This window comes from Notamacropus eugenii, chromosome 3 (assembly GCF_028372415.1).
Source record: "Notamacropus eugenii isolate mMacEug1 chromosome 3, mMacEug1.pri_v2, whole genome shotgun sequence".
Taxonomy (NCBI): Eukaryota; Metazoa; Chordata; class Mammalia; order Diprotodontia; family Macropodidae; genus Notamacropus; species Notamacropus eugenii.
This window is the reverse complement of record NC_092874.1, coordinates 111,879,327-111,897,881: the sequence shown is the minus strand read 5'-3', so window position 1 is coordinate 111,897,881 and position 18,555 is coordinate 111,879,327. Positions and strand designations below refer to the sequence as shown.

Here is an 18,555-nt window from a genome sequence, read left to right as displayed (position 1 = left end):
TTGGTGTTTCCTTGCTGATTCCTATTTATCCTATGTCAAATATTCTCTCCTTATAATCACCTGAACCCACCTCAGTGGTTTTATCTTCCTTTAAACTCGAGCTGGCATCCTCGATCAAGTACCTCTTCTTCTTGAACTTGTGTCTCTTTTCTAGGCACATAATTCCTAGGTCAGTTCTACTGGTTTTCTTCTTTTCTGATAACAGCTCAGCCTTAACTAACTCATCCAATATGCAGATCGCATGTCTGATACAACTGCCCTTTTTTGTTCTTCATCCCTGCCTTTGGCAACTCCCTACTCACAAGATGTCAGGAAGGTCATAATCATATTTCTTAACTCTCTCTTCCTTTCAGTAAAATAGCAGCACATATAAAATCCACATTTATAGAAAAGGACTGAGGGAATTGAGGGGATTGGAACAGCAAGTGGTAGTGGGAATTGAGTGAACCAAATTGACTCCATCATGTGACTCAATTCTGGAGCTAGCTCAGTTTCCTTTCTATTCAGTTATGGGTCCAGTCAATTTCTGTCTTGTGAGAAAACTTTATTCAATTGTGGGAACAGCTGGAAAATTTTATTGCATTGTTTGAACTCAGCCCTGCATGACTGGAAAGTTAGACCACCCCTACCTATTGTTTAAAGACCTTTACCTAAGAACTAGGTTATACATACCAGAAACTCCTCAGATATGAAGAATGATGCAAGAAGTTTTCTCACAATTATACACCTCAAGTAATCCATATGTGTTATCTGAAAACTGGTCCCACACTAACCAATCAGTTATTGTTTCCATGTTCTTTTGATTACTCATAGACACTTGGGGGGAGTGGGATACCTTTTTCAGATTTCAGGGAATTGCATCTCTTTACTCTCTCTTTCCCAATTTGGAAAGTCCTTAATCTTTCTCCTAATTAGAAATCAGCTTAGCTAATGTGGTATCCTGGTTTCCTTTTAATTAACTGGCATTATTTGATTGTTTTTCACCTATGAAAATGTCTCTTCCTATTCAGTGCTAAGCTGAGGAAAGGGCCTGGTCCCAATTTGTTAGGTAACTGATATGTACTGCCTAATAAATCAAAATGCTCAGAAGCCCAAACCTTTGTTTCCTTGGTCATTTTATTTTTCACCTACCATAGGGCAAATAAGAGTCCACACTTACATTTTAATGCCATTTTTTTTAATATGTGTTTATAATATATGAGGTGTGACTTTATAGTCCTGAGCCCCATAGGAAAATCAACCTCACTATTTTATAGTCACACTCACACTTAGGGTAGAGAACAGTCAGTACTCCCTTCCAGGCTGACACCTTCCCCCAACAATCTACCCACCTCATTAGATGACCTGTGCTCTGCTGGAGCTACTGAATGCTAATCTTTCTTTCCACCATTGAATACCTCAGTATTCCAGATCTTCCCCACACTTACTACCACAGTGCAAAAAAAACTCCATTTCTTCCCTCAACTGCTTTAGAGGATCATGGATTTAGAGCTGGAAGGGTTATCACAAACTCATTTTATAGGTGATTAGAACCCCAAAATGTTCCATGACTTACACAAGGACACACAGATAGGATTTGAACCTAGGTCCTCTGACTTCAGACCCAGGGCTCTTTCCTCTATACTAACTTTACTGGACCTAGAGTGTTAGTTGGGAATCTCTAAAGTTAGCTTCTGACCCTACCTCTACCACTATTACACATATGACTTTGGGAATTCAATCTATATCTCATTTTCCTCACCTGTAAAATAGAGATAACAATATATATCCCACCTAGATCACAGAATTAGTGTAGAAATCAAAAGAGATAATAGATGGGCAATCATTTTGAAAAAAAAATTTAACTGCTCATACATGCAAGGTGAGATAAATGATTATTAATAATGATGTGGAGAGATTCAGATTTCCTCTTTTTTCTTTTATCCTTATTTCAAAACCTCAGTCTCTGAAGGCTGGGCTAACCTTTTCCTCTATCCAGAGGATATATATTTCCTCTACCCACCCCTGGGGTGCAGCCATTGTGCTCTACTCAGGGTTGGGAGGGGATAAATTCTTTGGATAGATTTCCCAAGACTGGAGCTAACTTAGAAGTAAATAACATAACCAAAGTTCAGGTCCAGCCCCTCATTGTAATATTCACTCTCTCATTAATTGCTAACCAATCAGAGCTGATTGACATCCTCAGGAACACACCTGCCCCCTTCCAATGGGCACATAACTTGCTACCATGAATGTCTTTGATCTAAGAGAGAGGGCCAAATGACAATCCTTTGATTAAAATGTTGACATTATTAATATAATGATCAAATTACCCAGAGGTTATGTTCTTGAACCTTTTAAATCACCACAAAGGGATTATTATTGAGTATTGACCTTTATTGCTTGGGACACTCTCTTGGCCAGTGAATTTTATCTCCCCCCAGTTCCCACCCATGGATTTCTTTGTATATATTTATCTCTCTCTCTCTCTCTCTCTCTCTCTCTCTCTCTCTCTCTTCATACACACACACACACACACACACACACAAATAGAATATAAAGTCCTTCAGAGCAGAGACGATTATTTTTTTCAAAACATAGCACAATGCCTTGCATATATCAGCCACTTAATAAGAGTATTTTGAAAGGACTTAAATTCTATGTCACTTATTGGAACTCCTCCCATATGGTACCATGAACACCATAGTACATAAATATTGGGTTGAATGATGAATCCCATTCCTCTGCCTTCCTTCCCATGCTCCCTTCTACAACCCTGAAGGGTAAGAGTACTCCATACCCATGCCATCACTCCACTAGAATGACCCTGATTTCCATACTTGAACATTGGATATCTTCTCTGCCCATAGTCTGGCTGCCAGGACTTAGCCAAGCTAATAGACTAGCCAAAATAAGGCCAGGCACACACGGAGATTTATAAATGTACCTATGCAAACACACACCCTTTCTTTGTGGTTATAGATTTAAACTGCAGTTTCTCTAAATAAAGCACTTTATTTTTTCCTCCTTTTTTTCCAAAGCCCCAGGCCCTGCCATCAGCATAGAAAGGATGCCCTAGCTATGTGCACAAGTGAAGGCTATGGTGCCAGTGGCCGTGCCCAGCTAGGAGAATGTTTCCACTCATTCATCAGGTTACCTTGGAATCCCTCTTTCTCAGAGATGCCCCTGCATCCACCAGGAGTTGGCAGACAGCCCGGTTCCGCTGGCAGGCAGCCTTATGCAAGGCTGTCTCTCCCCTAAATCAAGACCAGAAAAGAAACTAGCAGTGAGCAACTTTAACCATGGAGGGGGAAACCCCACCTTGCTCTAGATACTGTACTCTCAACTATTCCCTGTCACTGTAAGTGGTGAAATGACATTTGGGGAAGGCTGAAAATCACTTGAGTCACTCAATCCACAGGGTTTCTTTAATGAAGAGTTCACATAAGCACAATATCCAGCATCAGCCTCTCTCTCTCTTTCTTTTTTTTTCCAAAACAGTATTAGTCAACTGGGCCCAGTGGTTGAAAATGTATGTATTTATTATACCAAATTATTAATTTTTCTTTATTAATAACAAATCTCCATGCTTCTTAGGGAGGCAACATGTTAAAAGAAAGCCACTTGAATGGGTACAGAGACAATGGATTGGAGGTCTCCAGCACTGGCAAGCCTAGAACTTATTAGCTTGACTGCCTTGGATAAATTATCTGATTTCTCTGGACCTCTGCCCTCTCATTTATAAAATGAGAATAACAGCTTTAGAACTGGAAAGGATGTCAAGGAAAATTTGGTCTGACCTCATTTTACAGATGAGGAAATAGAGACTTGAAGGGGAGAAATGACTTGCCCATGGTTGCCCATGTAGTAAACAGCAGAGTTGTTGGGAAGCTTGAAGTGCAAATGAAGGCACTTTGAAAGTTGCAACATGTACTACAAATGTGGAGTAGCCTTAGCTTAGTCTAGTGGAAAGAACACTGGTTCAGGCATCAGAGAACAAGTGTTCAAGTACCATCTCTGACTCTTAGTACCTGTCTGAGCTGAGGCAAATCCCTTATCTTCTCTGAGCAATTTCATCATCTATAAAATAAGGGGTTCAGACTATGTGGCCTCTTAAGTTCCTTCCAGATCTAACTCTCCAGGAATGAGCTATTTATCATCCACATTTTACAGATGAATCAACTGTGGCTTGTAGCGGGTTGAATGACTTGTCAGAATCATTCAATTAATCAGTGTTCTAGATAGGATTCAAACCCAAGTACTCCAGATTCTGAGGTTAAGATCAATGCTTTTCCTTATTATACCACATTTTCCCTCTATTAAAATATAGATGTTGAAGCATATCTCTGAGGTTCTTTCCAGCTCTAAACATTCTGTGATTCATTTATTCAATTCTGGGCTGCTTGTGTGCTGACAGATGAGGTTTATGAGAGAGAATCCAAATTATAGGATTCAGATTGCAGGGATGAATATGTTCCTTGGAATCCATCTTGTCTTATATTTCTATCCCCAAAATAATGTTTTAGCTTAGACCATCATTCTTTTTTAAGATTTCTGCCTAATTTCTGAATGTGGGCATCTCCTCTGGACTCAGTTTCAGCTGTAGCGACCACTGCCCAGAAGTTTCTGTCCCTGTTGGATATAGGATGCCTGGCTAGTTGAAACACAGAGTCCTGGGCATCATGTGACAGATCAAAAGTACAAAACCAGTCAGGAGTTACATATGATTCCTAGTCTAATGAATTGTACTACTTCTGTGTGTACCATTGCATCATTGTGTTTATGTCCGAGGAAACCTGTACATATCACGGATAGATAAATTGACACATATCCATCAACAGGTCTTGGATGTGCAATTTTATGCAATAACACATATCCCAATGCATTCACAACTTAATAGATAAGTCTTAGGGAAAGGTTAAATGACCTGTCCATGGTCACATTACCAAAAAGTATCAGGGTAAGATTTAAATTTAAGTAGTTCAGATTTGAAGTCTGGTATTCTATAATCTGACATGCTACCTTCTTACAACATAACGAAGATTTTGTACACAGACATATAAAATGGCCAAGCAGTGGACACTTAGTATCTAAGTATCCCTTTAAGAACTTACAGACTTCTCTCTTTCATTTTCCCAATCATATTCCTAAGAGAAACCCCAAACCCATAAAATGCTGGACAAGTACTCACGTTTCACTGTCTGTCATATCCAATAATTCAGAAGGACCTGTGCAAGAAACAAAGAATTTACATAAAGAAGAAGCCAAAAGAATTAGCCAGAGGCAGGCAACATTATAGAAATGCCCAGTGTATAATTCCCTGGAAAATAAAATGAAAACTAGGAAGAGTAGACTAGGAAGTCTGTATACTCAAAACCTGCCCTCTCTTTCAATCAACAATTATTTGCTGAATTCCTGCTAGATTCCAAGCTTGGTTTTAGATTCTGTGGGATATAAAAAAAGAAGTATGAAATATGATATCTTCTCCCAAGGATCTAATTGGGGATACAAAACTAATACATGAGAAACAATTGGAGAAGCAGCACTGAATGGTTCAGTTATGAATGCAATAGGAGTCCAAAGATGGAAGGGAGAGATGGCTCATATGGCAAGTTTTAGACTCACCAGTAGCTAACTTGGCTGGAATGACATAAGAGCACTATAGACTATTAGATCTGGAAGACCTCAGAGACCATCTGGCCCAAACCCCTCATATACAGATAAGTAAACTAAAGTCCAGAGAGACATAGAAAATGTTGTAAGTGGAATTTTTCTTTGGAAATTGTGAGGACTTGCTATACTTAATAACAAGGGGAATTCTTTCCAGTACTTGCCCTCCATGAATGTGCAATATTTTATTATAGAAAGGACAGTGCCAGCCCTATCTTTTCTACAGAGGCTTCCTCCTGGTGATTTCTTTCTGTCCATTTTTGTGGGCACTGGAACAAAAGGAAATGAATTTGCTTTTCAGGGAAAAAGAAAAAAATATTCAGGAACTATTCCCCTAATAGATAACTGCGAAAGGATATGAACAAACAATTCAGAAATAAAAGTTATCAAGAATGATACAAAATCTTTCAAATTAACAATGATAAAAGTTAAAATATCTCTGAGCTTCCATCTCTAACCCATATCCAGGAGAAGTTACTTGGCCCCAGATCTTTCTGTCTCTAAAGGTAGCTTCCAATTATTCTCCCAGTTACCTTGGCTTAAATTTGTCAAGTGGCTTTTGACTCCTTCCTCTCTCTTGCCTTTCATGTGCAATCTATTACCAAACTATGTTCCTTTTTCTTTTGTAAAACTTCTACTTTTCATCCCTTCATTTCTACTCTATCACAGCCACCCTAATTCAAGATCTTATAACCTCATGCCTATTCTATTGAAATAACCTACTGATTGTTATATCCTCTGAATATATTAAACACAATAAAATATATTGAATGAATGGCCATGGTACATTTTTGTCTTACTTCCTCAAATATGTTCAATAAGATGCTTCTGACTTTTTTAAAAAATCAAAAATATCTTTTTAGTCAAATTGCTTTACACTTAAAAACCCTTCAGTGGTTTTTCACTGCCCAGACATTAAGCAACAAACATTTAAGAGTGGTATTTAAGGCATGTCAGCAATCTATCCTCAACTTCCCTTTCCAATATTCTCTCATCTACTATTTTCCTAAATGAAATGTATGATCTGGTCAAATTGCTCTCCTCACTATTTCCCAGGCTGCTTCATCTTTTCTTACTTGTGTATATTTTCACATTCCATCCCCTAGTATTCTCCTTCCTCTCCATCTATTTGTTGTTTGCCATTTATTTGTTTGTTTGTTTTTAATTAGTATAAAATAATGATTATTAATAATAATTAGAGATAGTAATAATACCAATAGCTAACATCTACATAGTGCTTAAAGGTTTGCAAAGTCCTTTACAAATATCTCATTTGATAAAACAATCCAGAGACATAGTGCTTATTATTATCCCCATTTTGCAAATGAAGAAACAGCCTGAGAGAAGTTATGTGACTTGCCCAGAGTCATACAGTGAATAAGTGTTTGAGGATGGATTTGAGCTCAATCTTCCTTTCTGCACCGCTCTATCCACTTTGATACCTGACTAGCTCATCCATTCTTAAGTCAACATCACCCATGTGATTTTTTCTTCTATAGATTTTTGTGCCATTGATTTCTGAACCATTCATTTAGTGCTCATTATATATGCCTGGTAGTTCTTGTTATCTTGTTACAGGGAACTCTTATCTCCCTAACAGATTATAGGCTCTTCACAACCTAGAACTATGTCATATTTTTCTATTATCTCTGCGATAGTACAGTAATGATGAAGTCAAAGCCATCCCCTAGAATATTTCATAAAAATGGTCTAATTCCCTCACAAAGAAGCACAAGGCATTTAAGACTGCCCCTTGTTTATATTTGTCCTGTAGGCCTCCTCTATGTATAAAGCACATCTCACCTCACCATTGCCTTGCACTGGCTATTAATGGAGTCCAAGGTTACATGAGCTAACACTAGAGTTGCCAAAATCCTGCTTAAGAGTATGGAGCATAAAGAGCATCCTAACTCCCTCAAGTTCTTTTCACAGGAAATGCTTGCCCTCTGGTCATATCTCCTCCCTCCAGTTGCATGTACTTCATGCTTTGAATCTACAGATAGCACTTTCCATTCAACCATATTAGATTTCATCTTATTAGACCTAAAAATTTAGGAATTGGGTAATCTCATATTAAGCTCATTTTAATAATATTTTTAAGTAGCTATCATATGCAAGAAACTGAGCTAGTATGAGGGTACAAAGATTAAACACATGTACACATACAGACACACACACACAAATGGTAGACTCTGATGGTAGGGAGCTTACAATCTAATATGAAAATAGGATTTTTACATCAATAGCTACAATGTAGAATGTGATTAAATGCAAAGGAGGGATAAAGAATCCTATGACAAACTGGAGGAAGAAGATGTAATTATCAAATAGGAAGGTCAGGAAAAGATTAATGAAGCACAATGTGGCTCCTTGACTTGTTTCAGATGAGAGTGAGAGGAAATGATTCCAGGCAAGATCAGGGGCACTGAGTCCATAAAGGAGGCTCATGTGAGAGAGTGCGGGGATAACAGAATCATAAACCTAAGAATCTTAGAGATGATCTGCTCTAGACACACAGGGCCTGTGAGTCCCACTTACGGGTACTGTCCAAATTAGATCAAAATGTAATTTTTTCTCCAGTCTTTTTCAGTCATCTGACTCTTCAGGATCCCATTTGAAGTTTTCTTGGCAAAAATATGGGAGCAGTTTGCTGTTTCCTTCTCTAGCTCATTCTATAGATGAAGAAACTGAGGCAAACTGGGTAAAGTGACTTGCTCACGGTTACACAGTTAGGAAGTGTCTCAGTAGGATTTGAACCCAGAAAGAGGAGTCTTCCTGACGCCAGGCTTGGCACTCTTATAGCTGTGCCACCTAACTGCCACTATGTGATTGGGAAATACTTAACAAAATAAATGAAAATACAATGAAACATAGGTAATATCACATTTTAAATATGCAGCTGGCAGGAATCCTCATGTATGGATTAATTAAATTTGATTTGAACACTATTCATCTAGTCTGACTCTCTTATTTTGTTAGATGAGAAAACTGTGGCCGGGAGCAGTGGCATGATTTCCCTACAGTCACACTGATACTAAGGGGCAGGTTTTGCACCCAGTTCTTCAGGCTCCAAAACCAATTCCCTCTCTACTGCACCATGCTAGATTGTAGAGTGTCTTGAATACTGGACTAAGTAAATATTTTTATATGGCATTTTATTCAGTCAACTATGGAGAGTCAATGAAGGTTTCTGCACAAAGGAATAATGTGATTTGACGACTTCATTAAGCATATTACCTGGACCGCCCAAAAGGACCCACTGGATCAGAGACATTCTAGTTAGAAAGCTATTATAATAGCCCAGATGAAAGGTTATGAGGACCTAGCTAGGGTGATGTCCACATGGCTGGAGAAGAGGGTGCAGACACAAGTGAAATGCTTCAGCTGGTACTGATTGATTGTGTTTGTCCTTCATTTTCGAAGAGGACCATGACATCAGGGAAATGATGACATGACTTGCAGTTGAGTGAGGAAGAGCTGTGCAAGGTCATCAGCCTCAGTTCCTCCTCCAGAGCCACCAGGGTCCAGTAGCCAGATATTCATCAGGACGACTGGAGATGGCCCAGGATGCAATGGGAGACCTTTGCTGTTTTAGGCTAAGGCCTTTTCAGGTACTCACTTAAAGTGAGGTAATGCCCATTCAGGGAACAGAGATTATCCCATAAAATGAAGGCCTCCTCTTGGCAGTTGGCAGTAAACAGCAAAGGGAGGAAGCCTAAGAGAAAGTTTACTCTTGCCTGCTCTGCGCTGCCACCCCCCACCCCCCAGCCCCCTACCAGGCCCCTTTCCTCTCCATTACGCATGAAGCCTCTTGGTGCCTTAAATTACGAGCCCCTGAGAACCAGTCACTTCAGTTCTATTCATTCCTGACAGGGCAGCCTCAACAAGACCCAGGAGCAGGAAGGTTTCCAAAGCCCAACAGTCTTTTAAAGAACCACCGACACCCTCTGCTAACCTCTGGAGCCATTGACTCTGAAACAAGCGACCCAATCTCTCCAGTAGCCTGTTCTCATCATTACCGTTAATTGCAAAGATATTTGAGCAACAGAAGTGGTATCTTATTGAAGTGTCTGCTTTCTCCTTCATTCTACTCCATCACTCAGGGCAATGGGGACTGCATCAATAGAGGAGGTTCCCCGAAGCCATACAGGCCAAGTTTTAAAATCTTCCAGTAAGCAAGAGTGACAAGACTGCAAAATTATTTTCTCAGTGTAACATATCAATAGTTTGATGCTGGGGACAGGTAAGGCAGGGAAGGAATGGTGAGGGGGAAAAGAGGAGGCTTATTCTGACCATTTATGAGCGAGAGTTCTTAACAACAAAATGTTTAATTTTTTTTCCAGTACCTCCTTTTCATTGTTAGCATCTCCAACAGAAATGAGAGAAAGGAGAAGTGATTAATATCTCCAGTAAAACTTTTGCTGACTGAGACTGAAACCAAGGGCTGATTAAGGTTTCTAGATAACAGGTACTTTCACTGAAACTACCCTTATGCCCCTATTTGTAGAAATATACAAGAGAAGGCAGATCATCAAGGGAGAGGGGCACAAATCAGATGATCAGAGTTGAGAGGGGAATAGGTTTAGCCAAAAACTTGGCTTGGATGGCAGAAGTTCAAGAGGATTTTCTAACCTTCCATTCTCTCTTCTAGCTACATATTGGGCAAGCTTGGACCCTAATGCTTGAGGAATTATTTTTCATTTCTCTTTTCTCCGACTTCACTTTCTGGGCATCAAAGGCTCACAGATTCATTATGGATCCCAATTTTAGAGGTTCTAAGGCAGATGAAAGTGAGCCTTGAGATTTTTCTGCCTGAAATGGGGAAAGAGGTGGCATGGATAGTCCTGCTTAGCAAAGGTGCCAAAGAAGATATGCGAGTGGTTAGATATGAGTGGACCAACCAGCAGTAGCAGAAAGACCCAGTCATGAAAATATAAGAAAAAAATAAAATAAACACAACAATCCTGCTTGGTGAGGGAAAATGATTTTCTTTTAGCCAGGATAGAGAGAAGAGGCAGAAAGAAAGAAAATAGGAGTTGGGCTTTGCACAGGACAAAATACATCGGTGAGGAACCTTCTGAGCAAGTTGTCAGCAATGATGAAATTTAAAAGCAAAGCTTAGAGAAAGGTCACTTCACAGCTGGGCTGGGCACACAGAAAATGATCTCAATCTCCGTATTCTCCGAGGATCCTGTGATAATTTGTCTAGGTTAGGAGGCAAAGACTAATGTATAATACCTTGAAGATACAAATCTTACCTGTCCCATGAAACCTTTCCTGGACACCTCAGCCCCAGAAATAACCTATTCTTTCTTCTGAATCTGTAGAATACTTATTGCAGCACTCATGAGATTTGCCATACAGTCTTGTAGGGCAGCTATTTAAATATTGTCAGACAGACAGATAGAGCATTTATTAAGTTGTTCATTATATGCCAGGAATGAAGCTAAGCTCTGGGAATAGCTTTACAAGCAAGCAAGATTTTTGCCCTCAAGGAGATTATACTCTAATGAGGAAAATGTATACCTAAAAGGAACTCAGAAAAGCAGGTTAGGAAGATGGCATGGTATGGATATTTCTGGAAGTTAGGTGGAGGCTGGTTCTCAACAAGGTAAGGTGAAAGTTCACCTGTAAGGGCCTAAGAATCCAATTGGTAGATATGAAGATGATGGCCAGAGAGAAGATAACATGGTATGAAGATGTTTGGAAGTGAATATTTTAGCTCCTCTGCTAAATTGTAAGACCCTAGAGGTCGGGCATGATCTCTTTTACATTAAATCATCCACAGCACTCAGCTCAGCTCTTTGTCTTTATTCAGAACTCAATAAATATTTGATGAATAAATGAATGAAAGCCTCATTCTTGTTCGTGTATTCCCAGTACCATGTACATTGTAGGAAATTAAAAAATGTATATCAAATTAAATTGAATTGTACAAATGTAATCTGGTTTTAAAAATCCATTTGAACCTCCATAGGATATACTGATGGGTCTAAACAAATAAGATTAAACTGTAGTACTAACATTTGTATTTCAAAAACCAACTAACTATACAAGTCTGAGAGACGTGGCTAAGAAGCAGTTTATTTCAAAAAGAGCTTGGGTTTAAGATATCAGCAAGCTCCATTTGAGCCAACAGCATAAGATTGCAACAAAAAATAGTCTAAGATTGTGTATATAAGCTTACACTATATTAATAGGAGCATTGTCTTCAGAATGAGAATGGTGATAGCCTGCTATACTTAACTTGATAAAACCACACCTGGAGTACTGAGTCACTTCTAAGAATCATATTTCACTATCGACAAAACTGAGTTGCCTTAGGGAACGTATTTTTACATCTGCAATGGGGTCATAGAAACCATAGAGTCCAAATCTCTGAATTTATACATGAAGAAACTGAAACACAGGAAGTTAAGTGACTTGTGCAGGGTCACTTTGGCAGTCTGAGGCACAGTTTGAACACAGGGCTTCTTGACTCCAAGTTTAGCTCTTCAACCAGTATACTACATCTCATCTCTCAAGATCTCAGTGGACAATGGCAAGGAGGATGAGGGGATTCAAAACTAGACCATGGGCATTTCAGGTGAAGGAAAAAAAGAATATTTAGCTTAGAGAAAACAAGAATCCTTGGATACAGCCTTTTGACTGAGTCCAAATTTTACAGAACAAATCCTTTTATTAACAGGATTTGTTCTGTGAAGTTTGGATTCAGTTGAAGAGCCACACTTGAGGATCTGGATGGCCACATGTGTCTTTGAAGCTGCAGGTTCCCCACCTCTGCATAAGACTTTTGAGGCACAGGATAGCAGTTTTCAAGTATGTGACAAGCTGTCATTTGGAGGAAAGAATTGACTTATTTTTGCTTGGCCAAGGAGTGCAAAATAAATACCTCTGGTTGATAGTTTTAAAGAGGCAGGGGAGAGCCTAATATAAAGAAATACTTCCTATCAATCAGGGTTTTGCAAGAATGGGATGCAAAGGGTTCCTTGTCACTGATGGACCACCTTAAGATGCAATGGATTCCCTGTCAAAGAGAGATTACTGCTCAGGAAGGGGTTAGATTGAGGTTGCTTTCCACTCTGAGATCCTATAATTCAGTCTACTTGTTACATGGCCCAGATGATGTTTTTATAAGAGTGAGTTCATATTTGAAATGTGAGGTCAGAAGACACCGATCTCTAGAAAGTGGGAGAACCATGAAGGAAGGAAGGTAATGAGGCCAAGGTGCAGTGGATTAAAAATAGAATGGCTTTCAGGTAAGAAATTATTTGGGAAAAAAGCAAGACTTTCTAGAAAATCTTCCTCTGCTCCAAAGACAGCACAGTTTAGTGCATTATTCTAAACATCACTTTTTCTCCTTAAACATCTTCACCATGTAGTAGCAATTGCACAGGCCCTGTATGAGGGCATTCACTGGACCTCTGGATTCCTAACAGAGAAACTGGAACCTTTGGAGTCTTTGTAGTGTACACCCTTTAATTTGGAGTTTTTTCTCCTGTGTCTCCTACCCACTCCTCCAAATCCCCTTTGCTTTCCTTCCCACCTTCCCACCCCCTTCTCTTTGGCCCTCATTTTCCATTAGTCTCCCTGACGCTGCCAGCCGACCATTCCAAATCCCCCTCTGCCACGGGACAAAAGCTGCACAGATGTGGGGAAAGCTGGCACTGGGAACGTTCGCAGTACTGTCATCCTGTCCCAGCGGGAAGGTGGCTGTTTCTCTTGGGGACAAGAGGCAGGGAAAGAAAAAAGAGACTGAAGGCAGCACAAGACGACAGAATAACCCCATAGAAATCCAAAAGGAAATGCATGAGGGAGATTTCTATCAGGGAAAACGACAGGGGGGCAGGAGGGGGGAAACAAAAACAAAAGAACAAAATGTGTGGGGAGGTAAAAGAATAAAACGAGACAAAAGTCTCTCAGAGGGGCCAAACAGGGGAGGAGGAAAGGGGGGTGGGGTGCAAAATATGGTTGAAAGGAGCTGAAAAGCAGGAACCACTGGGGGTAAACTCAGCTGGAATGACTCTCCATCCTTAATGTCTCTCACCACTGTCTGTGAGGAATTGTTAACTCTCCTTGTCCCTTGATTCTCTTTTCAGCCCTCCAAATACCCAAAGTGGAGTTTTTCATAAAAGAAAGCAGCAGGTTGTGGCTATGAGAGAGGTCGGGGAGAAGATGAAGGGAGAACAAGATTCAACCTTTCATAGACTCCTCTACAATGTACGACATCCTTCAAGCCGAAATCCGTTCAGAGCCCCCTCCCTTTGCCTCATTGCTCAAAAGTCTGGTTTTTGAAAGAGCCCTTGGAGGAGAAATTAATCACTGATTACTGGGTCTGTGAGAGTCACTAATCTCTCATTTCTGCCTTTTGGAAATGGGGTAGTATTTAGTGAGCTAAAGTCGTGATTAGGGCTCCAATCCCTAACCACAAATGCCACAACTGAGAGGCAGGAGAGACAAGCAGACTTGGGGTGGTAGTGATGGAAAGAGGCAAGAAAAGTAGCTGATGTTAGAACCACATACCATGGCACTTATTCACTCTGCTAAATGGCCCTGTTGGGTTCTTAATGTTACTGTAATCAATAGTGTCTTTGCAAAAAGTCAGACAGTCTCATCATGTACCTTGGATATAGACCATATTAAGCCACAATGGTGACTTGAGTCAAATCAGAAAACCTTCATAAGATTCAGAGTTCACTGTCTAGGATCTTAAGAATATAAATTTAGGGCTGAAAAGGACCTTGCAGGCTATTATTCCAATCCCTTAATTTTACAGATGGGGAAACTGAACCTTGTAGAGTTTTTAAAGTGATTTGTCCAGGACACTTAAAGCTCAGGCATTAATTAGCACAGTGGAAATTCAAATATATGTCTTCTAACTCTAAATCCAATGTACCAGCTATGCCACTTCCCTTTTTTTCTTTCTTTCTTTTCTCTCTTTCTTTCTCTTCCTTCCTTCCTTCCTCCTTTTGTATTTCTTCTTTCCAGGGTTTATTTGACAAACCATCGAATTATTTTGTCCAATCTGATTCTATTCCAAATTTAAAATCATATTTCAATTAAATGAAATCAAATTTGCATATGTGGTGGCAATTTCTGAGTGTAATTTTTGAGGGTATGTGAAATGTGACTCAGTAATCTCATCATTTTGATAAACTATCAGCGTGGAACTTGTCTCCACATTGTCCTGACCTCTGAAACTTTAGTCTTAGAGAGTGGCCTGTGGCACTAAGTGCTTAAATGATTTATCTTGGGTCACAACGTTAGTGTCAGTATATGATTCAGGGTCTAAGTATATCTAATAAAGATTGGTAAAGGTAGATTTTTTTCTGTTGTGAGTATGATTGAAAAAATGGGAAAGGAAGCTCTTCTCAAGTGCAAGGATAGCTTTGGTCATTATTCCCTCATTATCTCTCCATATTTTATAGCCTTACTGACTGCTGTTTAATAGAGAGAACATTTTCATTGCCAGGCTTAAGAAACTGGACAGCTTTTGTCCACAATCCAATCTGAAAAGCAAGTGCTAATTTCATCATAGATGGCATTTAAGGGGTGTCTGCTGCATAAAGCGAAGGCTTTGTTCTAGGCAATTTGTACCTTCCCCAAAGGGGAAAATAATTTACTTGGGATGGCAGGGAGGAAACTTCAAAAGCTATATGACCAAAGCCACAAGTGACATGAACTTTACATCACAGACTACAGAGACGCACCCAAATGGAAGTGAGCACCTGTTCTTGCACATTTGTATAATTCAGACTTTATCACATCCAGCTCCATGAACAAAAAGACAGAGTACAAAGGACATTAAAAGTGAAGCTGGTATTACGTGCCAACTCGACAAGATGTAGATCTGAGACCAACAATGGTTGCATTTCACTTTTTCTTAACTATCTTTGGTCAACAGGAGATATCAAATTGGTTTGTTTGAGTAGTGGTGACTCATGCTGTAGCCTTCACATTCTATCAAGTCCCCTTGTGATCAATGGGACTAATATTAGTGAGAGAGCTGGCTGGAGCTGAGGGTATAGTTGATAGCCAGGGGAACAGTGTTTTTCTTGGCGTGGAGCTAATTGAGTCATATGGGAATCAAGATTTTGTCCTCATTAGTTCTATGCTCACACTAACTGGGTTCACTAACCTAGATTAAAATATATATTGTATTTAACATATTTCAGTTCTGTCTGTTTCTGTTTCCATCTTTTTCTCTGCCTTATTTTGTGTCCTTTCTAGATTTAGCAGAATGACTTTAATCAGTATATCTTACCCCTACTTCTTAGCTCCAGACATCACTATGGATCAAATAGAAGCCCTTGCTTGTGGGAAACATGATAAAATAAAAAAAGTGAGTTTTAATCATGCCAACATTTTAAGTGAAAAAAATTGCAATGCCAGGATATGTGTGCCTTCACATACTATATACTATATGAAGAAGTGGGAATGATCTCAGATGAATAAGGTCTATTGGTCAGACTACAACATGAATTTGAATGAGGAGTTGATTGAGCCAGTACTACATGTATTTTGGACATCCACTTCCAGCAGACAATGAGGTAGGTCTAGAATTAATAAGATTAAGAAAGTGTACTAGAGCATACTTAGAAAATTGCAAAGCACTTTCAACAAACTACCATCTGACGCAAAACTTTTTCTATTAAATATTTCTTTACAGCACCAATATTCTCCTGGTAATGCTAAATGGTTGTGAATAATGGAACATCTCAGTCTCTGAAAAAAACAAAAATTCTTATGACTCAGAGGGGAATGGAGAGTTACCTGTGATATAAATAGACTGTAGCATGTTATTCTTGTTGACATATGAAAAAGAAGATTATAGGCCATCATCCAGGCAAATATGTATGACAGGAAGAAAAAGCCATGGAGTAAGAATGAGGTATTAAGAGGCAGACAAACCAAGAACTTCACTGATACATACAAAATGTTTATAAATCTAGAATAAGGCTTCTAGTACTTCGGTAAGTCCTCTATGGAAGATTTATGGAAAGGTATGAACAAGAATTGCCCAGAACGGAAAGAAATGAATGGGTTGTAATCTGTACATTTTAAGAGAGTACCTAAATTGATGAGAACATGAATCCAATGAAATAATGAAGTAACATAAAGAATATGAAGTCCTATATGAACAAATGAAGATCTTAAAGGCACAGGGAATATTTTCATAATTGGTGTCATTTGAAGATATGGAATTTAGAGAATGAAGTACCATTTGGGAAGTCAATATCCAATTGACAAGATGGTGCCAGAGAATGGGATTTGAATTTCTGAACAGTAATTTAAGATACAGTAATGACAGACCAGGGATGAAGTACATTGTATATTGAACAAGGACTATTTTTCTGTTGTGAATGTGATTTAAAAAAATGGAGGGAGAAGGGAGAAAAACTACCTAAATGTAAGAATAAAGAGTAAGGACACTATAGGAAAAAGAAAAGCAGTGGAAGTCCTAGTTATTCTTAGGAGCTAATATCCAGAAGAAGGGCAGTAAAAACACTCATAGTCTCAGATGAATATGAATGCACACAAATGTACATTATAGTAAATAGTGAGCTAGAGATCTTAAGGCAATGAGTGAATTAATTAATTGATTTATTAAGTACTTAGTATATGTTTGGCACTATGCTGAGTGCTTGGAATAAATATGAACAAAACAAGAAGATCCCTTCCTAAAGGACCTTGTTCTATTGAGGAAAGACACCACATAAACGGGAGTGGTGGTGAAAGAAGTCATAAGGATAGGAAATGGAATCATAAGGTAAGTGACTGAACCATTCTATCCAGTAATGGTAGTGTCGATTTGGCTGTTGTTTCCAGAGCTAGAAATGTAAAGTGACAGATTGTGGAGAGGAAAGAGACATGCCAGCCACATGGCATGAAGACTGTCAGGGAACAGAGCCTGGGGCGTCTAGGAGGTCTGACTAGAAAAAGTAAAGGAGATAGATTCAGTGCCACAAATATTACTGAAAACTGGTGGGAGGTGACAAAAGACTATGATATGTGAAAGGTATCTCATTCCTGAAAGAACAGATTAATAAACTTGGTGGTGAAGATAAAACTGGTGAGGGAAAATACAGTGGAACATATTTGGGTAAGGATCAATACAGAGAGAAACAGAAATAATACTGTGATGGGAATATATTAAAGACTGCCTAGGCAGAAGGAGATTTATTCATGATAAATTCTAGGAGTAGGCTATAAAAACTGGCAAAAAGACATGATATAATAATGATTGAGCACTTCAACTGTCTGAACAATCTCCCTGTGATAAAAGCAAAGCAACTGAAAAATTAGTGACTTACTTCAATGACAATTTCACCCTTAAGAAGATGAAAGAGGTAGTGAAGGGAGCCATCTTTCTCAATCTGATTCTAACCAATAAGGAAAAATGTGATGCAGAAGCACCAAAACTGGAATCTGAAGGATTATCCGTTCTGCCTTAGAGGCTGTGATAGGTAAGGAAGTGAATTCCAAGCGTAGCCTAATATCTAACCAAGACTTTGAGGCACAGGATATAGACAACGTGTCAACAGAAGGGTAGGCCATATCCTATGGCCTAAGATTCTCCAGGGGAAGAAGGAAAAGGTACTCCTAAGGGCAAAATTCTTATAATACAAACACAAAGGATTCACATGAGGAAGAAATGAACTGTCTAAAGAGAACAATTTGGCTGTATAGAGAACTCCCTTATAAGCAGATGAAAGCAAAGGCAAATAACTGCAGATTACCAAAGTGTGGCAAAGTCCAGTAAGACTAGCGCATCTAAAGAAAAAAATCAACAACAGAATAAGCGAAGAGTTAAGATGAACATATGGTAGGCCAGTGTTTTTAAGCTGTCAGGGTAAGACGAACCCAATAAAGGAAACATCACTGCTTGGGAAAGTAAACAGTACA

General features: G+C 39.1%; 1 protein-coding gene across 1 annotated transcript in view; it reads right to left on the bottom strand.

Annotated features, from left to right (window-relative positions):
- Nucleotides 1–18,555, bottom strand: part of DGKI (diacylglycerol kinase iota) — a 552,077-nt gene that overhangs the window by 4,359 nt on the left and 529,163 nt on the right. The window contains exons 31-32 of the mRNA XM_072652615.1: nt 5,171–5,207; nt 3,137–3,236 (exon numbers count right to left, since the gene is read on the bottom strand). Coding sequence (XP_072508716.1) covers nt 3,137–3,236; nt 5,171–5,207 — 137 coding nt within the window. The remainder of the gene's footprint in view (nt 1–3,136; nt 3,237–5,170; nt 5,208–18,555) is intronic.